At 46.6% G+C, this 22,768-nt stretch overlaps 1 protein-coding gene across 1 annotated transcript in view; it reads right to left on the reverse strand.

The window, feature by feature from the left end:
• Positions 1 to 22,768, reverse strand: part of pcdh15b (protocadherin-related 15b) — a 1,128,636-nt gene that overhangs the window by 548,021 nt on the left and 557,847 nt on the right. The window contains exon 4 of the mRNA XM_078413191.1: positions 8,089 to 8,207. Within this exon, the coding sequence (XP_078269317.1) occupies positions 8,089 to 8,179 (91 nt within the window). The 5' untranslated portion in view covers positions 8,180 to 8,207. The remainder of the gene's footprint in view (positions 1 to 8,088; positions 8,208 to 22,768) is intronic.

Genomic DNA, 22,768 nt, shown 5'->3' on the forward strand with positions numbered 1-22,768 from the left:
GAGAATTTGGCTGCAATTAATGCCCTCTCATACTCTTGTTTCATTCATTTCGTCTACATGTCTTTAGCTCTTTCCCGGGCAGCCTTTGAAAGATCTGTTTGCAATTGCATGTTCCAACACAGCATTTGAACTTTGTATAGCGAGGTACTGCAGATGCCAGTTTAAACTGAAGATGGACACAAGATGCTGGAGTAACTCAGGCAGCATCTCCGGAGGGAAGGAATGGGTGACGTTTCGGTTCGAGACCCTTCTTCAGTCCCTCGTTCTTCTTTCCCCTGACTCTCAGTCTGAAGAAGGGTCTCGACCTGAAACGTCACTGGTTCCTTTTCTCCTGAGATGCTGCCTGACCTGCTTTCTGTTACTCCAGCTTTCTATGCCTGTCTTCAGTTAAAACCAGCATTTGCAGTTCCTCCGTTCCCATACTCTTTGATCCCTTTTGCATTTAGAAATACATCTCTCCAGAGATTCAGCCCGTCCTGCTGCATTAATCCAACACCGTGTTTATTTTTGGAAAACCTGCATCTACCGTTCCTTGTTTCTAAATCTACCTCCTTCTTGAATATATTGAATATATTTAATTTTCCTAGTTCATTGCCCTCTTGGTGTTAAAAACTTTTCTGATCTAATTTCTAAGTGGCGACTACCGTAAATTGAACAGTGATCCCAAATCTGCAGGCACTTTCTTCCTGTGTATGAAGGAGTTGCAGATGCTGGTTTAAAGCGAAGATAGACACAGAACGCTGGAGTAACTCAGCGGGACAGGCAGCATCTCTGGAGAGAAGGAATGGGTGACGTTTCAGGTTGAGACCCTTCAGACATCCTTCCTGTATTGGGCCTGCCTGCTCCTATTAGAATTTTGTGTTAGTTTAGTTTAGCTTATTATGGTCATGTTTACCGAGGTACAGCGAGCTTCAGTGAGAAGGCGATACATGATTACAGTTGAGCCATGCACAGTGTACAGACACAGGGGGGGGAAGGGTGCACAATAAAGTCAAGTAGAGTCTGATTAAAGATAGTCCGAGGGTCTCCAGTGAGGTAGATGGTAGGTCAGGACCAATTGTTAGCCAGTGAGAGGATGGTTCAGTTTCCCCATAGCAGCTGGGAAGAAGCTGTCCTTGAATCTGGAGGAATCACACACAAGAAAGGTCTCGACCTGAAACGTCGCCCATTCCTTCGCTCCAGAGATGCTGCCTGACCCGCTGAGTTACTCCGGCATTTTGTGGTACCTTGCACCTGGAGGTGTGCGTTTTCAAACTTCTGTACCTTTTTGCCCGACGGGAGAGGGGAGAAGAGGGAGTTACTTGGGCGTGACTCGTCCTTGATTACGCTGGCGGCCTTGCGTGAAGTGTAGATGGAGTCAAGGAAAGGGAGCTTGGTTTGCGTGACGTTCTGGGCTACGTCCGTAACTCTCTGCAATTTCCTGCGGCCTTGGATGGCGCTGTTCCCAAACCGTGCAGCGTTGCATCCTGATTAATTGCAGCAGACTTTCATTAATTTCTCTCTACCCCCCCGTGAACATAAACCACACTGACCCAATCTCTCCTCATCTATCATAGAAACATAGAAAATAGGTGCAGGCCATTCGGCCCTTCGAGCCTGTACGCAACGCCATTCAATATGATCATGGCTGATCATCCAACTCAGTATCCTGTACCTGCCTTCTCTCCATACCCCCTGATCCCTTTAGCCACAAGGGCCACATCTAACCCCCTCTTAAATATAGCCAATGAACTGGCCTCAGCTACCTTCAGTGGCAGAGAATTCCACAGATTCACCACTCTCTCTGTGTGAAAAAAAACTTTCTCATCTCGGTCCTAAAAGACTTCCCCCTTATCCTTAAACTGTGACCCCCTTTTCTGGACTTCCTCAACATCGGGAACAATCTTCCTGCATCTAGCCTGTCCAACCCCTTAAGAATTTTGTACGTTTCTATAAGATCCCCCCTCAATCTTCTAAATTCCAGTGAGTACAAGCCGAGTCTATCCAGTCTTTCAGTCCTGCCATCCCAGTAACCAGCCTAATAAAGCTATGTCAAACTCCCTCCACCGCAAGAACATCGTAAGGTGACCAGAACTGCACACAAACCCTCAGATGGTGTCTCACGCTGGACAGATGCAGCCAGACATGTTTCCTCCTGAACGCAAATCCTTTTTGCAATGAAGGTCAATATACCATTTGTATTCCGAGCTGCTCGCTGCATCTGAACAATTGTTTTCTCTGACTGCTGTAAGGTCCCTTTCCACGGTCATTTCCCACCCCAATTTTGTTTGCATTTTGGTGCTAATACCAATTTAACAAATTTATTCTGTTAAAACTGGAATTTTAGAAGGATGAGAGGGGATCTTATCGAAACATATAAGATTATTAAGGGGTTGGACAAGTTCAAGGCAGGAAACATGTTCCCAATGCTGGGGGGAATCCAGAACAAGGGGCCACAGTTTAAGAATAAGGGGTAGGCCATTTAGAACGAAGATGAGGAAAAACTTTTTCAGTCAGAGAGTTGTGAATCTGTGGAATTCTCTGCCTCAGAAGGCAGTGGAGGCCAATTCTCTGAATGCATTCAAGAGAGAGCTGGATAGAGCTCTTAAGGATAGTGGAGTCAGGGGGTATGGGGAGAAGGCACGAACGGGGTACTGATTGAGAATGATCAGCCATGATCACATTGAATGGCGGTGCTGGCTCGAAGGGCCGAATGGCCTACTACTGCATCTATTGTCTATTGTCTAAAAGATGAAATATGGCCCATCTTAATTATGAACTGTTCACATTCTGTGAAATGGGACAATGTGGCTTTTGGCACAATGGCCTTCATCAGCTTGAGTATTGAATATCGAAGTCAATGGGAGGTCATGTTATATAAGAAGTTGGTGAGGCTGCATTTAGAGTGCTGTGTACAGTTCTGGGCACCATGTTGGAGGAAAGATGTTGTCAAGTTGGAAAGGGTGCAGAGAAGATTTACAAGGATGTTGCCAGGACTCGAGGGTCTGAGCTATAGGGAGATGTTGAGCAGGCTGAGACTCTATTCCCTGGAGTACAGGAGGATGAGGGGAGATCGTATAGAGGTGTATATTCACAAAATGCTGGAGTAACTCAGCAGGTCAGGCAGCATCTCGGGAGAGAAGGAATGGGTGACGTTTCGGGTCGAGACCCTTCTTCAGTCTGGGAGAGTCTGAAGAAGGGTCTCGACCCGAAACGTCACCCATTCCTTCTCTCCCGAGATGCTGCCTGACCTGCTGAGTTACTCCAGCATTTTGTGAATAAATACCTTCGATTTGTACCAGCATCTGCAGTTATTTTCTTATAGGGGTGTATAAGATCATGAGAGGAATAGAGTCAGCCTGACGCACAGAGTCTCTTGCCCAGGGTAGGGGAGACAAGAACCAGAGGGTTTTAGGTATAAGGTGGAAGGGAAAAGATTTAATAGGAATCAGAGGGGTAACTTTTTCACACAAAGGGTGGTGGGTGTACGGAACGAGCTACCGGAGGAGCTAGTTGAAGCAGGAACTATTGCAATGTTTAAGAAGGAATTAGACGGGTACATGGATAGGCCACGTTTAGAGGGATATGGGCCAAAGGCAGGCAAGTGGGACTAGTGTAGATGGGACATGGTGGCTGGTGTGGGCAAGTTTCGGACGAAGGGCCTGCTTCCACACTGTATCACTCCAAGGCTCTATGACACTAATGTGGAATAATTTCATTTTCTACGCTTCCAAGTACTATTGAAAATATTGTGCATGAGTGCTTGAAACAACTCGACACACACACCTGGAGCGCCGACATTACAACAGCAAGGTCTGCCTCTCTGAGACATACATTCGGCATGTGCGACTTGAAGATGTGAAGTAATCTGAATGTGTGAATGTGTGAATGACGTCAATGACCAACAACTCACATCCACTTCAACGAGCACTCTACTAATACCAAAGATGGACGCTAAATAGTGGAGTAACTTCGTACAAGGCCAGAAGATGCATTTATGATGAACAAATATGAACATACTAGACCAAGTGGACCCGTTGGGCCCAAACCTCTCCTGCATTGGTACAGCAACTCTACCGCTGCGCCACCGTGACCGCATGTCTCAGAAGCTTGCAGGGCAAGGGGGTCACGGAGACAGTGAGCGGAGAGACAGTCCCTGTTTCTGGAAACGAGGAGGAGAATTTTAATACCAGAGCTGCCTGATTAAACAAGCCCAGGTTGTCGGCACAAAAAAGCCGGAGTCACTCGGTGGGTCAGGCAGCATCTCTGGGGTAAAGGATGAGATGACGTCTTGGGTCGAGACCCCTTCTTAAGCCTTCTTCAGAGATGCTGCCCGACCCGCTGAGTTACTCCAGCCTATTGTGTCTATGGTGCGGTTTTGTGCCCATCTTGTGTCTAGCATCTGCAGTTCCTTCCCACACAAAAACCCAGATTCTAGTTTTGGGAAAACGGCAAAGCAGATATGATGTATTAAATGGTCTCCTTCAGTCTTTTGACATTGACAATTTAATTCCAGTTTTCCAAGGAATCGTTTCATTGAGGCCCTCATTAGTCCCTGGGTTCAGGAGAACAGAAGCAATGGAACTGGGTTTTGAAGAGCAAAACACAAAGTACTTTCCTGGAGAGGCCGAGACAGAGTGGACGTGGCTGGGATGTTTCCAGTAATGGGAGAGTCTAGAACCAGAGGGCATAGCCGCAGAATAAAAGGACGTGCCTTTAGAATGGAGTTGAGGAGGGATTTCTTTAGCCAGAGGGCGGAATTCATTGCCACAAACGGCGATGGAGACCAAGGTATTGGTTGGGTATTTTTAAAGCAGAGATTGAGAGGTTCTTGATTAGTAAGAGCTTCAAAGGTTATGGGGAGATATCAAGAGGATGGGGTTGAGAGGGAAAGATGGACCAGCAGAGTAAACCCAATGGGTTAAATGGCCAAATGCTGTTGTAGAGTCATAGAGTGATACAGCATGGAAACAGGCCCTTCGGCCCAACTTGCCCAAACCTGCCAATATGTGCCAGCTACACTAGTCCCACCTGCCCGAGTTTGGTCCATGTCCCTCCCAAACTTGTCCTACCCATGTACCTGTCTTACTGTTCCTTAAATGTTGGTATAGTCCCAGCCTCAACTACCTCTTCTGGCAGCTTATTCCATACACCCGCCACCCTTTGTGTGAAAAAGATACCCCTCAGATTCCTATTAAATCTTTTCCCCTTCACCTTAAACCTATGTCCTCTGGTCCTTGATTCACCTACTCTGGGCAAGAGACTCTGTGCATCTACCCGATCTATTCCTCTCACGGTGTCATACACCTCAATAAGATCACCCCTCATCCTCCTGCGCTCCAGGGAATAGAGCCCCAGCCTACTCAACCTCTCCCTATAGCTCAGACCCTCTGGCCCTGGCAACCTCTATCCTCGTGAATCTTCTCTGTACCCTTTCCAGCTTGACAACATCTTTCTGATAACACGTTGCCTGGAACTGAACACAATATTCCAAATGTGGCCTCACCAGCGACTTATACAACTGCAACATGACCTCCCAACTTCTACACTCATGTCTTATGCAGTTTCTTTGTCTTATGCAGGAGGACCTCAGTCAGTCGAGACAACATTTGTGGAGAAAATGCACACCGTTTCCTCAGTCTGAACAAGGGTCCCCGACCCCAAAACCTCGTCTGTTCATTCCCTCCACAGACGTCGCATAACTCGCTGAGTTCCTCCAGCACTCTGTGGTTTTTTTCCCCCCTCAAGATTCCAGCACCTGCAGTTCCTCGTGTCCGAAGAGGTTTGGCGTGGATATTTGTCTGTGTTCTGACTGCTGCAGAAACGGAGACCCTAGCACGGCCCCCAGCGACAGCTGGCTCCGAGGGTCATCGGTCATCAATTAACCGGGATCAATAACTACTTTGTTAGATTTAACCATTCTACCTTGCTGCTTCGGGAACCCCTGTTACACCGTCACCAGTCACTGACCTGCAATCTGCTGGAATTGTATCAGATAAAATGCTGCTTCATTTTGCTGCACAAAACTAATGACGTACGGGCTTGTTGGTTAATTAGCTTGGTATGGATGTAAATTGTTCCTAGTGTGAAGGAACGCATTAGTGTGCGGGGATCGCTGGTCGGCGCGGACTCGGGCCCGTTCCCTGTATCTCTAAACTAAACTAAATTAAACTAACATGATTTCCCAGGGAAATGTGGCATCAGGTGGTAATGAACTAGATTCCTTAAATCTTTTTTGCCCTTTCCCTTTTTGCAGTGACAGCGACTGACTCTCAATGTGACTCTAATATTAAATATACATTGACAAAAACATGCATATTTACACAGATAATTGGCCAAATCTTGGATATGTCGTTCCACAAAATGATTTGTGTGGGAAGGAACTGCAGGTGCTGGTTTACACCGAAGATAAGATCAAATGCAGAAGCAACTCAGCGAGACAGACAACATCCCTGGAGAGAAGGAAAGGGGGACGTTTCTGGTCGAGACCCTTCTTCAAGATGAAGGGTCTCAACCTGAAACCTCACCCTTATCTTCTCTCCAGAGATGCTGCCTGTCCCACTGAGTTACTCCAGCAATTTTTGTCTATCTTTGGTTTAAACCAGCATTTGCAGTCCCTTCATACACAGGGATCTGAACTGACTGTTATTATGCAAAATGACAACATTGAATTGAATAAAAGGCAGAAATCTGCCCTTATTTATATGAGGAAACATGCACAAGCCAATTTTTGTACGAATTATGCAGATTCATTTGAGTTTCATTATATTAATTAATTTTGAGGCAACTATTAAAATCATCACAAACAATTTTCCTTTAAAGTTTTGAAAATACCATTACGCTTACACCTTCAGAACGCTGAATGCTAGAAATCGATTCGAATTTAGGAGCACCAAGAAATAAGTGTTAAAAAGCAGGCCCATTTATACAATGAATGCATGATGAAGGCAGTTCAAGTCTAAACAGTACTGGAGTTACACATCATGATCAAAGGCAGAAGGAAAGATTTTAACCATGTACGTACCATGGGCATCAAAGTAATCGTCTAGAAAAAGAAAGCAGTATGCAGATTTCGGTTAGATGCTAATGAACTGGCAGCAACGTGATCAAAACAACAGAATATGCTATATTTTCTACACTTCCAGCAGAGCACAGCATTTAGAAAAGTAAGAGGACAGAGATGGAGTCTGTGGAGAAGCAGGAACAGTGAGCCATCCCACAAAGTTGAGAAAACTAAATCAAAATGGTCAAGCTAACAGTAAAACCCATCTGTATACAGGCGGAGATGAAGATTAATTACAATTAGGATTTAGCGATTACTCGTCCTTAACAACCACCTTAAAGCTTTATTTTAATTAAGTTTTTAACATTCAGTGGATTATTTTCGTCGTTCAAAATGGAAGCTTCCAGAAGACACTGCTTGCACAGAGTTCGATATCTGTGGTAAAAGTCCAGCCATATCCATTTTATACTCTTCCCTCTTCGACGGAGTTAATGATTCTGCACTACTCTCGTAGCAAGACAAGTGGTTCAATATAAAAATCACAGTTTAACTCGTCTAAAAGCAGAATAACAGTGGTAAACATTAGCTAATCTTCACTTCTTCTGGTGAATTCAAACAAATAAATCATTTTTCCCCATATAAAAACAAATTCATTTTTTATTCGTAATATGCACCCTGTTTTATGCAATACGCACTATCTCCTGTTTTCTTCGCTGTTTCAACTCTTATTAAAAATCAAATCTTTGCTTGTCTCTTTCACCCTGTTGACTATTCAGACAGTAAAATCACCTGCCACATGACTCGTACGATTCTCACTTCGAAAACAATCCAATTTGCAGCAAACAAAATGAGTGCAACATTAAAGATTATAATAAAAATGACAGATTTTGGAAAGAGAAATAAAATTTTACTCAAAGCGTCACAATGTCAATGAACTGGGGGATCCGATTGAAAAGAGATAAATGCCGTATCAAATTTTGGCAGAAAAAAGGTTAAAATGTAATTCCTAGCAAACACAAATGTTCAAAGTTTAAGACATTTAATGGAGAACTCCAGCCTCCAAATGGTCTAATTTTCCTTGCCTTTTTGATGATTAATTATCTCACCTTCAGGATCCTGGGCTAAATTCAGCGTTGCCAGGGTAACGAGTTCAAGTCCAACAGTCAACCACATGACGCACCATGGCCAAGAAATCATTTTCTTTCAATCTCTGCTTGATATGAATCTGAAATTGGAAAAGAACACCTTCCATTAAAACACACTCAATTATCAGTCAAAGAAAACGCTGTTAAATGTCAACACTGCACTCAATGTTATTTCCCCCATCCCCAAAACTCATATCATGACCAGAGCGATGAAATGATGATCCACAAACCATTAATTTAAATGCGCAGAAAATTATAGTCTGCGGCCCCATAATTTCCTGATACCTTGCAGGCCGTCATTGTCCATTTCTGTCTGGAACTCAATAAACCACACCTTGGGCGTTAAAGAAGCTGCTTTTCTTTTTTCTTGCTGTCATTATTTTTAATACAAACGCTAAACTGTTTAAAAAGCAGGCCAGGACATATCGATAACTGGAGCGACATTAACAAACGAAGTGGTGTCTGGACATTTTGGAACCAACTCGAGAAGCCAACATTTTACGTGTGACCCTGGCCTTCTACGCCCGCACCTCCAGACTCAGGAACAGCTTCATCCCCAGGGCCATAGCTGCTATGAACCGGTCCTGCTGAGCCGGATGGTCACATCACACAGTGATCCGGCACAGACCTACTTGCACTTTATTCTGTCTTAAAACTGTTACAATTTGTCTCGTTGGGTTGTTGTTGTTTAAATTAATTAAATTATTGCATCGTATGGGAGGCGCATTCCCAATCTCGTTGTACTCCTGTACAATGACAATAAAGATATATTGTATTGTATTGTATTGTATTGTATTGTATTGTTGTTCGATCCCAACCACGGGTGCTGTCTTTACGGAGTTTGTACATTCTTCGCATGACCGCGAGGGGTTTTCTCCGAGATCTTTGGTTTCCAACCACACTCCAAAGACGTGCAGGTCTGTAGGTTAATTAGCTTGCTGTGTGTGTTAAATTGTCCCTTGTGTATGTCAGATAGTGTTAATGTGCAGGGATCGCTGGTCGGTGCGGACTCGGTGGGCCGAAGGGCCTGTTCCCGCGCTGTATCTCTAAACTAAAATCGGAGCAGGAGTAGGCCATTCGGCCCTTCGAGCCAGCACCGCCATTTAATAGGATCATGGCTGATCATCCAAAATCAGTATCCCGTTCCTGATTTCTCCCTTAACCTCGGGATTAAGGTTCACGAGGTTAACCCCTGGGATGGAGGGACTGTCATATGATGAAAGAATGGAAAGACTGGGCTTGTATTCACTGGAGTTTAGAAGGATGAGAGGGGATATCAGAGAGATATATAAAATTATAAAAGGACTGGACAAGCGAGATGCAGGAAAAATGTTCCCAATGTTGGGGGGGGTCCAGAACCAGGGGTCACAGTCTAAGAATAAAGGGGAGGCCATTTAAAACTGAGGTGAGAAGAAACTTTTTCACCCAGAGAGTTGTGAATTTGTGGAATTCTCTGCCACAGAAGGCAGTGGAGGCCAATTCACTGGATGAATTTAAAAGAGAGTTATATAGAGCTCAGTGGGCTAGTGGAATCAAGGGATAGAGAAGGCAGGCACATGTTACTGATTGTGGATGATCAGACATGATCACAATGAATGGCGGTGCTGGGTCGAAGGGCCGAATGGCCTCCTCCTGCACCTATTTTCTATGTATCTATGATTTCCCTTGATTCCATGAGCCCTGAGCTATATCTCTCTGGCTCTTGAAAACATCCAGTGAATTGGCCTCCACTGCCCTCTGAGGCAGAGAATTCCACAGATTCACAACTCTCTGGGTGAAAACGTTTTTCCTCATCTCAGTCCTAAATGGCCTACCCCTTATTCTTAAATCGTGACCCCTGGTTCTGGACTCCCCCAATATCGGGAACATTTTTCCTGCATCTAGCCTGTCCAATCCCTTAAGAATTTTATGTTTCTATAAGATCCCCTCTCATCCATCTAAATTCCTGAGCTTTATATAACTCTCTTTCAAATTCATCCAGTGAATTGGCCTCCACTGCCTTCTGAGGCAGAGAATTCCACAGATTCACAACTCTCTGGGTGAAAAAGTTTTTCCTCATCTCAGTCCTAAAAGGCCTACCCCTTATTCTTAAATCGTGACCCCTGGTTCTGGACTCCCCCAATATCGGGAACATTTTTCCTGCATCTCGCCTGTCCAATCCCTTAAGATTTTTATTTGTTTCTATAAGGCCGATAAGCAAGTGCTAGTTTTATTTTACTTAATCTTGCAGTTTGTTCAGGGTTTGACTCCAGTTTGTATGCCTAAGAAGTGGAACCTACAGGGCTGACACGGCAGGGATTCGGCATTTTTATTCCACTTACATCTTGATCGGACCTGCATCCATCCCGGGGGAAAATATACATTCAGAAATGAATAACTACCAGAGAATGAAATAACCCGCTCACAACTTGCTTTAATGGAGAGTGACAGGGTGCAGCCAGAGGGGTTTTGTTTAAAATAAAACATACATCTCATTGATGCTGCAAATGCAGAAGGGCCCTGCAGTTTAGTTTAGTTGAGTTTAGTTGAGAGGTGCAGCCCCTCAACTAAACAGGCCCTTCAGCCCACCGAGTCCGTGCCGACCAGAGATCCCCGCACTCTAACACTGTCCGACACCCACTCGGGACAATTTTACATTTTATACCAAGCCAATTAACCTGCAGACCCGTACGTCTTTGGCTTGCGGGAGGAAACCGAAGATAGACAATAGACAATAGGTGCAGGAGGAGGCCATTCGGCCCTTCGAGCCAGCACCGCCATTCAATGTGATCATGGCTGATCATTCTCAATCAGTACCCCGTTCCTGCCTTCTCCCCACACCCCCTGACTCCGCTATCCTTAAGAGCTCTATCTAGCTCTCTCTTGAATGCATTCAGAGAATTGGCCTCCACTGCCTTCTGAGGCAGAGAATTCCACAGATTTACAACTCTCTGACTGAAAATGTTTTTCCTCATCTCCGTTCCAAATGGCCTACCCCTTATTCTTAAACTGTGGCCCTTGGTTCTGGACTCCCCCAACATTGGGAACATGTTTCCTGCCTCTAACGTGTCCAACCCCTTAATAATCATATACGTTTCGATAAGATCCCCTCTCATACTTCTAAACTCCAGTGTATACAAGCCTAGTCGCTCCAGTCTTTCAACATACGACAGTCCCGCCATTCCGGGAATTAACCTAGTGAACTTACGCTGATCTCGGAGAAAACCCATGCGGTCACGGGGAGAACGTACAAACTCCGTACAGGCAGCGCCCCTAGTCGGGATCGAACACGGGTCACTGGTGCTGCAAGCGCTCTTAAGGCAGCAGCTCTACCGCCGCGCCACCGTGGCCGCCCAGCTGGCATATCATTGTGGTCGTTTATATGTTTACAACTTGCACTAAAACTCGCCGGCCCTGTTTCAGACGTCTTGACAATAAATAAAATGGAAAATAGTCAGAAAAAAGGATTGCTCGACCCCAAAATGAACTGACCACGCCAACAAAAAGCTGCACTACCTGTGAGTTGAAAAAAAACTAAAATCGGTAAAGTGTCTTTTCTTTTGTAATTCATGATTTTTTATTTAATTCCCTCTCCCCCCCCCCCCCCCCCAACTCTTCCTCAACGTACGCACACTAATTCTGTTGGAATGAATTTTATCATTCCGCAGAGAATATGAAGAGTATTAAGGAAGTATTTTAACCAAAAGATGGAACTAATAAGACAGTCACGAGCGACTGCATGTGTTGGAAACTTGTGTAGAACACAAAGTGCTGGAGTCAGGCAGCATAGCTGGAGAACATGGAGGGGTGACTTTTCGGGACAGAACCCTTCTCCATCTCTCTGGAGGACATGGATGGACGGCGTTTCAATGGCAGGACCGTTTTTCGGTCTGAAGAAGGGTCCCGACCTGAAACGTCGCTAATCCATGTCATCTAGTATAAGAAAATAACTGCAGATGCTGGTACAAATCGAAGGTGTTTATTCACAAAATGCTGGAGTAACTCAACAGGTCGGGCAGCATCTCAGGAGAGAAGGAATGGGTGACGTTTCGGGTCGAGACCCTTCTTCAGACTGATGTCAGGGGGGGCGGGACAAAGGAAGGATATAGGTGGAGACCGGAAGATAGAGGGAGATCTGGGAAGGGGGAGGGGAAGAGAGGGACAGAGGAACTATCTAAAGTTGGAGAAGTCGATGTTCATACCACTGGGCTGCAAGCTGCCCAGGCGAAATATGAGGTGCTGTTCCTCCAATTTCCGGTGGGCCTCACTATGGCACTGGAGGAGGCCCATGTCATCTAGTGATGCTACCTGACCCACTAGGTAAGTCCAGCACTTTGCCTGCTAGGACTGAATTAGGGGTGCACGATCGATTTTAAGGCAACTGATGGTTGTAGTTCCACCTTTAATCTGAACAATGTTACGAGAACACACTTGAAATCCCACCCCCCACCCCGGGAAGTCCCCCCGAAAATGTGAGGGCTCGGCTGGGTGAGGAGGCCGATCTCGACCTCATCGGGACTTCCGCGGCGGGTCGAATCTGCCCCCTGCTGCCGGGCTCTGGAACTCCGCCCGACCGGAGACGGCAGATCCGTTCCCATTGCCGACTTCCGAGGCCAACTTCGCGGGCCGATATCTCCGCATCCCAGCGGCCTAGGCGGACCGTTCCCGTACCGATGGTCCGGCATAACGGGCAATCCAGAAAGGCTCTGGAACCACGGGGGCCGGAAAATCGGTGGTGGACCGCTTTTCATTACATTCGAGCCACTGTGGAGGCCTAGTGGCGGCACGGTAGCGCAGCGGTAGAGTTGCTGCCTAACAGCGCCAGACACCCGGGTTCGATCCTGACCAGGGGGGCTGTCCATACGGAGTTTGTAACGCTCTCCCTGTGACCTGTGTGGGTTTCCTCCAGGAGCTCCAGTTTCCTCCCTCACCCCAAAGACGTACAGGTTTGTAGATTAAATGGGCTTGGTATAATTGTAAATTGCCCCTAGTGTGTGTTAAGAAAGTGTTAGTGTGCGGGGATCGCCAGTCGGCGCGGACTCAACAGAGTTGTGAATCTGTGGAATGCTCTGCCTCAGAAGGCAGTGGAGGCCAATTCTCTGAATGCATTCAAGAGAGAGCTGGATAGAGCTCTCAAGGATAGTGGAGTCAGGGGGTACGGGGAGAAGGCAGGAACGGGGTACTGATTGAGAATGATCAGCCATGATCACATTGAATGGCGGTGCTGGCTCGAAGGGCCGAATGGCCTACTCCTGCACCTATTGTCTATTGTCTATTGTCTAATGGGCCGAAGGGCCTGCTTCCGGGCCGTATGTCTAAACTAAACTAAACTAGTGTAGATCAAACAGCAAGCACAGTTCACAAGTTCAATTAGAATCAGAATTACCTTTTGGCCCATCGAGTCTACTCTGCCATTCAATCGTGGCTGATCTCTGCCTCCTGCTCCCCTTTTCCTGCTTTTTCCCCATAACCTTTGAAACCCGTTCTAATCAAGAATTTGTCTATCTCTGCCTTGAAGATATCCACTGAATATCCACCGCCAGTGAGTGAACAGGGCTCGGTGCAAGCTGAGACGCTGTAGACACGAGCCACAGAGTTACATCCTCAGGTCGACGGGGAGTAGAATGCACGCTGCCAGGCAGAACTGTGTTTGAACATCAAGCCAAGAGGTGACCAAGGTTTTCAGCAGGAGATGAGCAAAGGAAGGGGCAGTCAGGCTTTGCTGCTTAGGTGGAAACAAGACATCGTAGTGATGGATACTAGCGGCAACAGATAATTCAAGGTCAAAAATGACAACATCATTATAAAGACTCTGGTTCGATTTCAGACAGTTGCTCGGGAGAGGGATGGTGTCACTTAGGGATTGGAGTTTTTTGAAAGGGAGAAGAGCTGACAGCTTTCATCTTCCAGCACTTAACTGCAGGAACTGTCTACTCCAGCGGAGATGGATGTCAAACTAAGATGAAGGATAAGGAACGTGCAAGGGATTTGAGAAGCGTGCATGATGCAAGGAAGATGGGTGGTCAGATGTGAACAGGGCTGCACGGTGGCGCAGCGGTAGAGTTTCTGCCTTACAGCGCTTCCAGCGCCAGAGACGCGGGTTCCATCCCGACTACGGGTGCTGTCTGGACAGAGTTTGTGCCTTCTCCCCGTGGCCTGCATGCGTTTTCTCAGAGATCTTCGGTTTCTTCCCACATTCTTAAGACGTATAGCTTTGTAGGTTAATTGGCTGCCTGGTATAAGTGAAAGTTATCTCTAGTGTGCGCAGATAGTGTTAATATCTGCTGCTGCCAATCTCCTATCCCCCCACATCCGGACCAAACTCAGATCCTGGGGTCTTTCTCCATCGCTGCTCCCACCCTATGGAACTCACTACCCCAAACCGTCAGAGACTCCTCCTCACTCACCACATTCAAAACATCACTGAAGTCTCACCTGTTCAGTACTGCCTTCAACCACTGAAGGTCACCTCACCTTCTGTCTCCTTTCTCTTTTCGTTTACTTATTTATCTATTTATTCACTTCCCTATGTTCTTTAAATCCCTGTAAAGCGTCTTTGAGTATATGAAAAGTGCTATATAAATGTAATGCATTATTATTATTATTATTATTATTAATGTGCGGGGATCGCTGGCTCAGTGGGCCGCAGAGCCTGAAGCTAAACTAAACTGGTTAATGACGTATGAGGGGGCTCTCGTGGGTCAGATAATGTCGGAGAGCAGAAGAGGAGAGAAAGACCAGTAAGTCTGAGTTGGGGTAAAGTGGGAGAGAGGTTTGGTTTCCTGGAGAGGAGAGCAGATGACAATATAATCTCAAGTTTGATGTTGAAGCTGTAACACGAGTAGGGCGGCACAGTGGCGCAGCTGGTAGAGCTGCTGCCTCACAGAACCAGAGACCCGGGTTCAATCCTGACCTCGGGCACTGTTCTGTGTGGACTTTGCACGTTCTCCCCGTGACTGTGTGGGATTCCTCCGGGTGCTCCGGTTTCCTCCCACATCCCAAAGACGTGCGGATTAGTAGGTTAATCGCCCTCTGTAAAATTGCCCCTCATGTGCAGGATGAGAAAGAGGGGAAAACATAGACCTCTTATGAACCAGGTTATCGATGGTCGGCACGGACCCGGTGGGCCGAAGGGCTTGTTTCCACGATGTATCTCTAAAACTTTTAAAAAAATTAAACGTACAAGGATCTTATGGAGGTGTTCAGAATCATGAGAGGAGTAGATCGGGTAGATACACAGTCTCTTGCAGAGAGCAGGGGAATCGAGGACCAGAGGACATAGGTTTAAGGTGAAGGGGAAAAGATTTAATAGGAATCTGAGGGGTAACTTTTTCCACACAAAGTGGTGGTGGGTGTATGGAACAAGCTGCCAGAGGGGGTAGTTGAGGCTGGGACTGTCCCAACATTTAAGAAACAGTTAGACAGGTGCATGGTTAGGACAGGTTTGGAGGGATATGGACCAAACGCGGGCAGCTTGGATTAGTGTCGCTCGGACATGTTGGCCGGTGTGGGCAAGTTGGGCCGAAGAGTCTTGTTTCTACGCTATGACTCCATGAGGATCAAGGGGAACAGAAGTATGAAAGGAAGGCTTAAAAAATGCTATGGGTGGAAATAATAAAGTGGGTTTTATTAAAGAATAAATAATCTACAGAGTTGTGGCTGATCTTGGAGGATGAGAGTATGGTCAGTAACACATTTGAAACAATAAAAATCCCGAAGGAATGCTCAATTGATTCAGAGATTAAAATTAAACTTAATATCCACAAATCAAACCTGGATACAAATACAGGAATAAAAGTAATCTGCCGCTTAAATAAATTATGTGAGACGCATACTGCAATTGTCAAATTAAAAATGAATATAATCGAATCAAGATGTATGAAGATCACCAAATATTTTGCAATATAACCAAGAGGCAAATCAGATATATATATATTTCAAAGTATATTACACAGTATTTTCTGTAACTGAGGGACTTGTTCAGTTAATCAGAGAGTTCATAAGTTAAGAGGTTGCAGGAACAGAATTAAGCCGTTCGGCCCATCTAGTCCATTCCACCATTCAATCATGGCTGATCTGTCTTTCTCCCTCAACCCCATTCTCCCGCCTTCTCCCCATAACCCCTGACACCCGTACTAAATCTAGAATCTATCAACCTGAAACATATCCAATGACTTGGCCTCCACAGCCTTCTGTGGCAAAGAATTCCACAGATTCACCACCCGCTGACTCAAGAAATTCCTCCTCAACTCCTTTCCAAAGGTACGTCCATTCATTCTGAGGCTATGTATGGCCTTTGGTCCTCTGGTCCTCCCGCAAGTGGAAAAATCCTCTCCGCATCCGCTCTGTCCGGGCCTTTCTGAAGTGATACAGGGTGGAAAAAGGCCCTTCAGCCCAACTCGATCAGGTTGACCATGATGCCCACCTAAGCTAGTCCCATTTGCCCTTGTGAGGCCCTTATTCCTGAAGATATGTGAATGTCCACCACAATGTCATGAGGATGGGGTCGTATATCAGACAAGATACAATACAATACAATACAATATATCTTTATTGTCATTGTACAGGGGTACAACGAGATTGGGAATGCGCCTCCCATACGATGCAATAAATTAATTAGCTAGTCAGTATTAATTTCTACAACCCAATGAAACAAATGAGGACAGTTTTAAAACAGAATAAAGTGCAGTAGATCTGTGCCGGATCACTGTGCGATGTGACCATCCGGCTCAGCAGGACCGGTTCATGGCAGCTATGGCCCTGGGGATGAAGCTGGTCCTGAGTCTGGAGGTGCGGGCGTAGAAGGCCTTGTATCGTCTGCCCGATGGTAGAAGTTCGAACAGACTGTTGCAGGGGTGGGAAGAGTCTTTGTGGATGCTGGTGGCTTTTCTGAGGCATCGTGTGTTGTAGATGCCCTCCAAGGCTGGTAGCTGTGTTCCGATGGTACCCGCTCAATATCTTGAGTATCTTGAGTCAGATAGGCAGAGCATAAGGATTGTTCTTAAATGATTCTCGATGAGCTAGTTTGGAGTGTTTACTACTTTTGGCAGTGGCACTGTTGGCAAAGGCATTTGTATTTCCAGCCTTTTAAAACACCAGGTCAATCCTCCAGTGCTGTGGTGAAATGTAAACATACTTCCTGGATCATTAGTCCAGGCCACCAGTGAGACCCAAGGTATAACAATGAAATCTCCTCAAGTGGTAGAGCTGCTGCCTCACAGCGCCAGAGACCCAGGTTCAATCCTGACTTTGGGTGCTGTCTGTGCGGAGTTTGCACGTTCTCACTGTAACCGCGTGGGTTTCCCCCCGGTGCTCTGGTTTCCTCCCACATCCCCAAGAAGTGCAGCTCTGTAAATTGCCCACGGTTTGTCGGGAGTGGATACGAAAGCGGGATAACATATTTAAAAAAACTCGCGAGATTGGGTGGTCGGTGGACTCGGTGGGCCGAGGTTTGGGCGGGCCTGTTTCTAGGCCGTAATCTCTAAACTAAAGCCTAGTCGACCGGACCACGTTGATCGTGACCAGAGCTCAGCATTCTTTGCATTTGCATTTCTTACATTTTTCCCAAAGCAGGTCATGTTAGGCCCCACACGAGATGAAGATCATTCGGCAGTAACAGATATGGATCAGCAGATGTAGTCGGACTCCAGGTCTAGGGGGCTCAGTACTGTGGGTGGTCACGATGGCGCAGCGGTAGAGTTGCTCCCTTACAGCGAATCCAGGCCTGGAGACCCGGGTACAATCCCGACTACGGGTGCCGTCTGGACGGAGTTTGTACGTTCTCCCCGTGACCCGCGTGGGTTTTCTCCGAGATCTTCGGTTTCCTCCCACACTCCAAATACGTACAGGTACATAGGTTAATTGGCTTGGTAGATGTAAAAATTGTCCCTGGTGTGTGTAGGATAGTGTTAATATGCGGGGATTCTGTTTTGTAGTTTCGCACAATCCGCAGGCATTGCCACTTTCATTTCACTGCACATCTTGTGACAAATAAACTTGACCTGACTTGACTTGAGAAGCCAGTGATCAACCCATCTGTGTACAGACAGGTTCACCTCAATGCTGCTTCCCAGACTTTAGACTTTGGAGATACAGCGTTGGAACAGACCCTCTCGGGTCTGCACCGACCAGCGACCACCAGTACACTAGCATTACCCGACACACTCGGGACAATTCACACTTTACAGAATTTGCCCAAGCACAGCAATTCAAAGGCCGGCTACCAACTCATTACATCAGCGGTGGAGCTGCTGCCTTGCGGCTCCAGAGATCCTGGTTCGATCCTGACCACGGGCTCTGTCTGAACGGAGTTTGTACGTTCTCCCCGTGACCAGCGTGGGTTTTCCTCGGGTGCTCCGGTTTCCCCCCACACTCCAAGGACGTGCAGGTTTGTAGGTTAATCGGCTTGGTAAAATCGTGAATTGTCCCTAGTGTGTGCAGGATAGTGTCAATGTGCAGGGATCGCTGGTCGGCGCGGCCTCGGTGGGCCGGTTTCCGCGCTGAATCCCTAAACTAAACTAAACTAAACTAAAGAATTACTAAAGACACCGTTGGCATCTTCCAATTACTAGCAGTACTCTGTTAAAGTGACGTCAAGTTTGCACAGTTTTGCACATTATATGCACTCACCAATTTTGAGGGGAGCAGCCTTTGCCCAATTTATCAATCAACAAGCTAGGAAGTGGAATAAGGAAGATCAAGAAATCAAAGAGAATAGGCTGGAACCGCAGATGCTGGTTTATACCGAAGATAGACACAAAATGCTGGAGTAACTCGGTAGGTCAGGCAGCATCTCTGGAGAGAAGGAATGGGTGACGTTTCAGGCCTGCAGAAGGGTTCCAACCCAAAACGTCACTTATTCCTTTTCTCCAAGAGATGCAGTCTGGCCTGCTGAGCTACTCCAACATTTATTGTCGCGTGTACCAAGGTGCAGTGAAAAGCTTATGTTGCGGGCTAACCAGTCAGCGGAAGGACAATACATGATTACAATCGAGCCACTCAGGTACAGCCAGGGTCACCAACGAGGTAGATATTAGTTCAGCACTGCTCTCAGATTGTGGCAGGATGGTTCAGTTGCCTGACAACAGCTGGGATGAAACTGGCCCTGAATCTGGAGCTGTGCGTTTTCAATCTTCTGTACCTTTTGTCCGATGGGAGGAGGGGGGGGGGGGGGGAGAAGAGGGAGTGGCCGGGGTGCGACTCGTCCTTGATTATGCTGCTGGCCTTGCCGAGGCAGCGTGAGGTGTAAATGGAGTCAATGGAAGGAAGGTAGACACGAAATGCTGGAGTAACTCAGCGGGTCAGGCAGCATCTCAGGAGAGAAGGAATGGGTGACTTTTCGGGTCGAGACCCTTCTTCAGAATGAAGGGAGGTTGGTTTGTGTGATGGTCTGGGCTGCGTCCACAATGCATGATATAATTATTTTCCTATTCTGCCATTTAGATGTAATAGGTACTCGTGATATTGGGTTATATTTACGCATGCAGACAAGGGAAAGTAGGGGAAACATCGATTCCTTATCGGATTCACTTAAAACAGCAGAGAGCACCAGTTTAGCTTACCACCTGCCACGTGCAATATATAATATCAGTTTATTTCCATACTCCAATCTCTGCATCTGATTTTCGGGGAGGGGGTGTTAATCGAGCTGCGATAATTGCAATTTCTGTCCCCTTTATTTTATTCCAAAATAAGTGTGCAAGATGATTTTTAAAAAAATTCATTGATCCGGTTCATCAGAACAATGTAATGAGGTTGTGCAGACGCTGGGAACAGTATCAGCAAAGATGCATCTGTGCTCACTTTAAATCACTCTGCAATGGCATTAGCACGAGAAGGCACGACGCATTTAGATGTTTGTGATTAATTCAGGAGGTTTTCTGCTGCCATTCCGCCATTTTCCACTGCAATTATACTTGGTTTAGAGATACAGCGCGGAAACAGGCCCTTTGGCCCACCGAGTCCACGCCGACAAGCGGCCCCTGCACAATAACGCAAGACCACACACACAATTTATACTCATGTCAAGTATACGAAGCCAAGCCAAATAACCTACAAACCTGTACGTCTGTGGAGTGTGGGAGGAAACCGAAGATCTCGGAGAAAACCCGCGCAGGTCACGGGGAGAACGTGCAAACTCCGCACAGACAGCACCCGTGGTTGGGATCGAACCCAGACCTCTGGCGCTGTAAGGCAGCAACTCTACCGCTGCGCTACCCTGCTGCCTGCATCTCTAAACTGAACTAAACTGAAACACCAGTACCAGCACTGCGCTACCTTTACCTCAAAAGTGGAACTAAACTGAAACATTCAGAACTGACTGCATCAACAGCAATTTGAAAAGTAAAACATGGCTCACGGCTGATTTTCTGAAGTTGAGCAAAGTGAACTGTGAGGATTGAGGCAAAAAGAAAATGACATCAAATATGCAGCATATTAAATGCTCATTTGATCCAACTGGTCTGTACCAATTCTAATGCTCTAGTTGAGCCTCAACACAATGTGCTTTATCCAGATGTTAAACGCTGAGGAAATGTAGGAACAAGAAACTGAAGGGACGCGGTCACGGGGAGAACGTGCAAACTCAGCATAGACAGCACCCATAGTCAGGATCGAACCCGGGTTTCTGCCGCTGGAAGGCAGTAACTCTAGGCACAGCGGTAGAGTTACTACCTTCCATCGCCAGAGACCCGAGTTTGATCCTGACTAAGGGCGCTGTCTATGCTGAGTTTGCACGTTCTCCCCGTGACCGCGTGGGTTTTCAATGGGCGCTCCGGTTTCCTCTCACATAGAAACATAGAAAATAGGTGCAGGAGTAGGCCATTCGGCCCTTCGAGCCTGCACCGCCATTCAATATGATCAAGCTGATCATCCAACTCAGTATCCTGTACCAGCCTTCTCTCCATAACCCCTGATCCCTTTAGCCACAAGGGCCACATCTAACTCCCTCTTAAATATAGCCAATTAACTGGCCTCAACTACCTTCTGTGGCAGAGAATTCCACAGATTCACCACTCTCTGTGTGAAAAAAACCTTTCTCATCTCAGTCCTAAAAGACTTCCCCCTTATCCTTAAACTGTGACCCCTTGTTCTGGACTTCCCCAACATCGGGAACAATCTTCCTGCATCTAGCCTGTCCAACCCCTTAAGAATTTTGTACGTTTCTATCAGACCCCCCCCTCAATCCTCTAAATTCCAGCGAGTACAAGCCGAGTCTATCCAGTCTTTCTTCAATCACGTTCCAAAGACGTGGGGATTTGCAGGGCGATTGGCTTCTGTAAATTGTCCCGAGAGTGTCGGGTAGAACTAATGTACTGGTGATCTCTGGTCGGCGCGGACTCAGTGGGCCGAAGAGGCTATTTCCACGCTGCACTGAACTGAACTGTGTAAAACTAAACTGTGCAGATGCTGGTTTATACCGAAGGTAGGCGCAAATAGCTGGCGTGACTCAGCGGGTCAGGCTGCATCTCCGGAGAAAAGGAATAGTTGACTTTTCGGATCGAGACCCTTTTTCAGACCGAGTCAGGGTCGAGAGAAAAAATGAGAGATACGTGAAGTATATAGTACAATAGGTACATAGAACAAATGAATGACAGACATGCAAAAGAACAAATCAAGGCCAAAACTAAACTCCTATATGATACGATAGAACTTTATTTATCCCAGGAGGGAAATTGATCTGCCAACAGTCATAAAAACACAAGATCCATGAAACATGAAATTAAAGTGATGAGTGGAAAGTATTGGGGGGATGTGCAAAGATTGGGGGGGGGGGGGGGGGGGGCGGGGGGGAGGGGGGAGTCAGTCTACCCCATGACAGAAGGGGGAGGAGTTGTAGAGTTTGATAGCCACAGGGAAGAAGGATCTCCTGTGGCGTTCTGTGCTGCATCTTGGTGGAACCAGTCTGGTGCTGAAGTTGCTCCTCAGGTTATCCAATGTGTCACGGATTGTCCTGTGTGAGCTGTATTGTCCAGGAAGCTCCGCAGTTTGAGGAGCATCCTCCCCTCCAAGACCACCTCCCGTGAATCCAACACCGCCCCCAGGACGGAGCCAGCCTTGCTGATGAGTGTGTTGAATAGGAAGGCAGAGTATTATCTGAATGGTGTCAAGTTAGGAAAAGGGGAGGTACAACGAGATCTGGGTATCCTAGTGCATCAGTCATTGAAAGGAAGCATGCAGGTACAGCAGGCAGTGAAGAAAGCCAATGGAATGTTGACCTTCATAACAAGAGGAGTTGAGTATAGAAGCAAAGAGGTCCTTCTGCAGTTGTACAGGGCCCTAGTGAGACCGCACCTGGAGTACTGTGTGCAGTTTTGGTCTCCAAATTTGAGGAAGGATATTCTTGCTATTGAGGGCGTGCAGCGTAGGTTTACTAGGTTAATTCCCGGAATGGAGGGACTGTCATATGTTGAAAGACTGCAGCGACTAGGCTTGTATACACTGGAATTTAGAAGGATGAGAGGAGATCTTATCGAAACGTATAAGATTATTAAGGGGTTGGACACGTTAGAGGCAGGAAACATGTTCCCAATGTTGGGGGAGTCCAGAACCAGGGGCCACAGTTTAAGAATAAGGGGTAGGACATTTAGAACTGAGATGAGGAAAAACCTTTTCAGTCAGAGAGTTGTGAATCTGTGGAATTCTCTGCCTCAGAAGGCAGTGG

This window comes from Rhinoraja longicauda, chromosome 16 (genome assembly GCF_053455715.1).
Source record: "Rhinoraja longicauda isolate Sanriku21f chromosome 16, sRhiLon1.1, whole genome shotgun sequence".
Taxonomy (NCBI): domain Eukaryota; kingdom Metazoa; phylum Chordata; class Chondrichthyes; order Rajiformes; family Arhynchobatidae; genus Rhinoraja; species Rhinoraja longicauda.